This window comes from Mirounga angustirostris, unplaced genomic scaffold (assembly GCF_029215605.1).
Source record: "Mirounga angustirostris isolate CCGP_5_RB_7025 unplaced genomic scaffold, mMirAng1.0.hap1 SCAF_11, whole genome shotgun sequence".
Classification (NCBI taxonomy): Eukaryota; Metazoa; Chordata; class Mammalia; order Carnivora; family Phocidae; genus Mirounga; species Mirounga angustirostris.
The window spans coordinates 72,337,984-72,340,599 of record NW_026991719.1 but is presented as its reverse complement, the minus strand read 5'-3'; the positions used below and the strand labels follow the sequence as shown (position 1 = coordinate 72,340,599).

General features: G+C 40.2%; 1 protein-coding gene across 1 annotated transcript; it reads left to right on the top strand.

Annotated features, from left to right (window-relative positions):
• The first annotated feature begins 382 nt into the window (after nt 1-382).
• On the top strand, nt 383-1,715 carry LOC123861259 (solute carrier family 25 member 3-like). Its single transcript, XM_045900209.2, has one exon. The coding sequence runs from the start codon at nt 729-731 to the stop codon at nt 1,539-1,541; it is 813 nt and encodes a 270-aa protein (XP_045756165.1). The 5' UTR covers nt 383-728; the 3' UTR covers nt 1,542-1,715.
• The last annotated feature ends 901 nt before the right edge of the window (nt 1,716-2,616 follow it).

Genomic DNA, 2,616 nt, shown 5'->3' with positions numbered 1-2,616 from the left:
TCAAATTTGGCTGTTTGGCTTTTCTGAGCCTTTGGGCTCCATACAGGTTTTCTGGATAATTTGTTCTAATTCTGTGAAAAATTCTCTTGGTATTTTGATAGGGATTACATTAAATCTGTAGATGGCTTTGGGTAGCATAAGTATTTTAGCATAATATGTTTTTCCAATCCAGAGCATGGAATTTTTTTTTTTCATTTTTTTGTGTCATCTTCTATTTCTTTCATCAATGTTTTATAGTTTTCAGTGTACAGGTTCTAAACCTCTTTGGTTAAGTCTATTCCTTGATATTTTATTATTTTTTGTGAAACTGTAAATGGGATTTTTTTTTTTTAATTTCTTTTTCTGATGCTTCATTGTTAGTGTATAGAAATGCAATGGGGTGAGCCGCAGCCTTTTCGAGGGAGCGGTTGTGTGTTCGCCATCTTAGGGAGTGTGCCGGGCCCTGCTCCCAGAAGATGTTCTCGTCTGTGTAGCATCTGGCACTGGCGAACCTCTTCAAAGCGCCCCACCTGCAGCTGGTACACGATGGCCTCACGGGCCCCTGCAGCAGCCCCGCGGGTCCCCCGGGTCCGCCCCGCCGTTAGCGCAATCTGGCAGCAGCCGCTGTGGAAGAATACAGTTGCGAATATGGCTCCTTGAAGTTTTATGCACTGTGTGGCTTTGGTGGGATCTTAAGTTGTGGTCTGACACACACGGCTGTCGTTCCTCTGGATTTAGTGAAATGCCGTATGCAGGTGGACCCCCAGAAGTACAAGGGCATATTTAATGGATTCTCAGTTACACTTAAAGAGGATGGTGTTCGTGGTTTGGCTAAAGGATGGGCTCTGACTTTCATTGGCTACTCTATGCAGGGGCTCTGCAAGTTTGGCTTTTATGAAGTTTTCAAAGTCTTGTATAGCAACATGCTTGGGGAGGAGAATGCCTATCTCTGGTGCACATCATTATATTTGGCTGCTTCTGCCAGTGCTGAATTATTTGCTGACATTGCCCTGGCTCCTATGGAAGCTGCTAAGGTTCAAATTCAAACCCAACCAGGTTATGTCAACACTTTGAGGGATGCAGCTCCCAAAATATATAAGGAAGAAGGCTTAAAAGCATTCTACAAGGGAGTTGCCCCTGTCTGGATGGGACAGATACCATACACCATGATGAAATTTGCCTGCTTTGAACGTACTGTTGAAGCATTGTATAAGTTTGTGGTTCGTAAGCCCGGAAGTGAATGTTCAAAGGCAGAGCAACTGGTTGTAACATTTGTGGCAGGTTACATAGCTGGAGTCTTCTGTGCAATTGTTTCTCACCCTGCTGATTCCGTGGTATCTGTGCTGAATAAGGAAAAAGGCAGCAGTGCTTCTCAAGTTCTTCAGAGACTTGGATTTAAAGGTGTATGGAAGGGACTCTTTGCCCATATCATTATGATTGGCACTCTGGCTGCACTACAGTGGTTCCTCTATGACTCTTTGAAGGTCTACTTCAGGTTTCCTGGCCCTCCTCCACCTGAAATGCCAGAGTCTCTGAAGAAGAGGCTTGGGTTAACTCCGTAGAATGATCAAAGCAAAGGTGGACTGAATCTGCTTGTTGATCAGTGTTGAAGTGCAAGAGGAACTTTTGTATATTTGACAGTGTAGGAAATGGTCTATTCCTGGTATAATTACTGTAGTCTCTTGCCAAAGGCGAGGGTTTCAAACCCACTGTTGAAATAAACCCAACTATTCATGAAAAAAGAAAAAAAGAAAAAAGAAATGCAATGGATTTCTGTACATTTATTTTGTATCCTGAGACCTTACCGAACTCATTTCTCAGTTCTATTGGTGGAGTCTTTAGGGTTTTCTATATATAGTATCATGTCATCTGCAAACAGTGAAAGTATTATTTTGTCTTTACCAATTTCAATGCTTTTAATTCCTTTCACTTGTCTGATTGGCATGGCCTGAACTTCCAGTACTATGCTGAATAAAAGTGGTGAGAGCAGACATCCTTGTCTTGTTCCTGACCTTAGGGGAAAAGTGCTCAGTTTTTCAACACTGAGTATGATGTTAGCTGTGGGTTTTTCATATAAGGCCTTTATTTTATTGAGGTATGTTTCTTTTAAACACATGGTTTTTATCATGAATGGATGTTGTACTTTATCAAGTACTTTTTCTACATTTATTGAAAAGATCATGTGTTTTTTTTAATCCTTTCTCTTGATGTGATGTATCATGTTGACTATTGTGAAAATATTGAACCACCCTTACATTCCACAAATAAATCCCACTTGATCATGGTGAATCATTTTTTAATGTATTTTTTATTTGGTTTGCTAATATTTTGTTGAGGATTTTAGCATCCATGTTCATCAGAGATATTGGGCTGTAGTTCTCTTTCATTTGTGGTGTCATTATTTGGTTTTGGGATCAGGGTAATGTTGGGCTCATAGAATGAATTTGAAAATTCCCCTTCCTCATATATTTTCTGGAATAGTTTGAGAAGAATAAGTATGAACTCTTCTTTAAAAGTTCAACAGAATTTGCATGTGAAGATGTCTGTTTGTGGATGTTTTGTTTGCTTTTGGGGGGTGAGATTTTTGGTTACAGAGTCAAATTCTTTGCTGGTTATTGGCCTGTTCAGATTTTCTAT

What these genes read in the sequence shown, in the direction of transcription:
- LOC123861259 (XM_045900209.2), top strand. Translation starts at nt 729, where the DNA reads ATGCAGGTGGACCCCCAGAAGTACAAGGGCATATTTAATGGATTCTCA.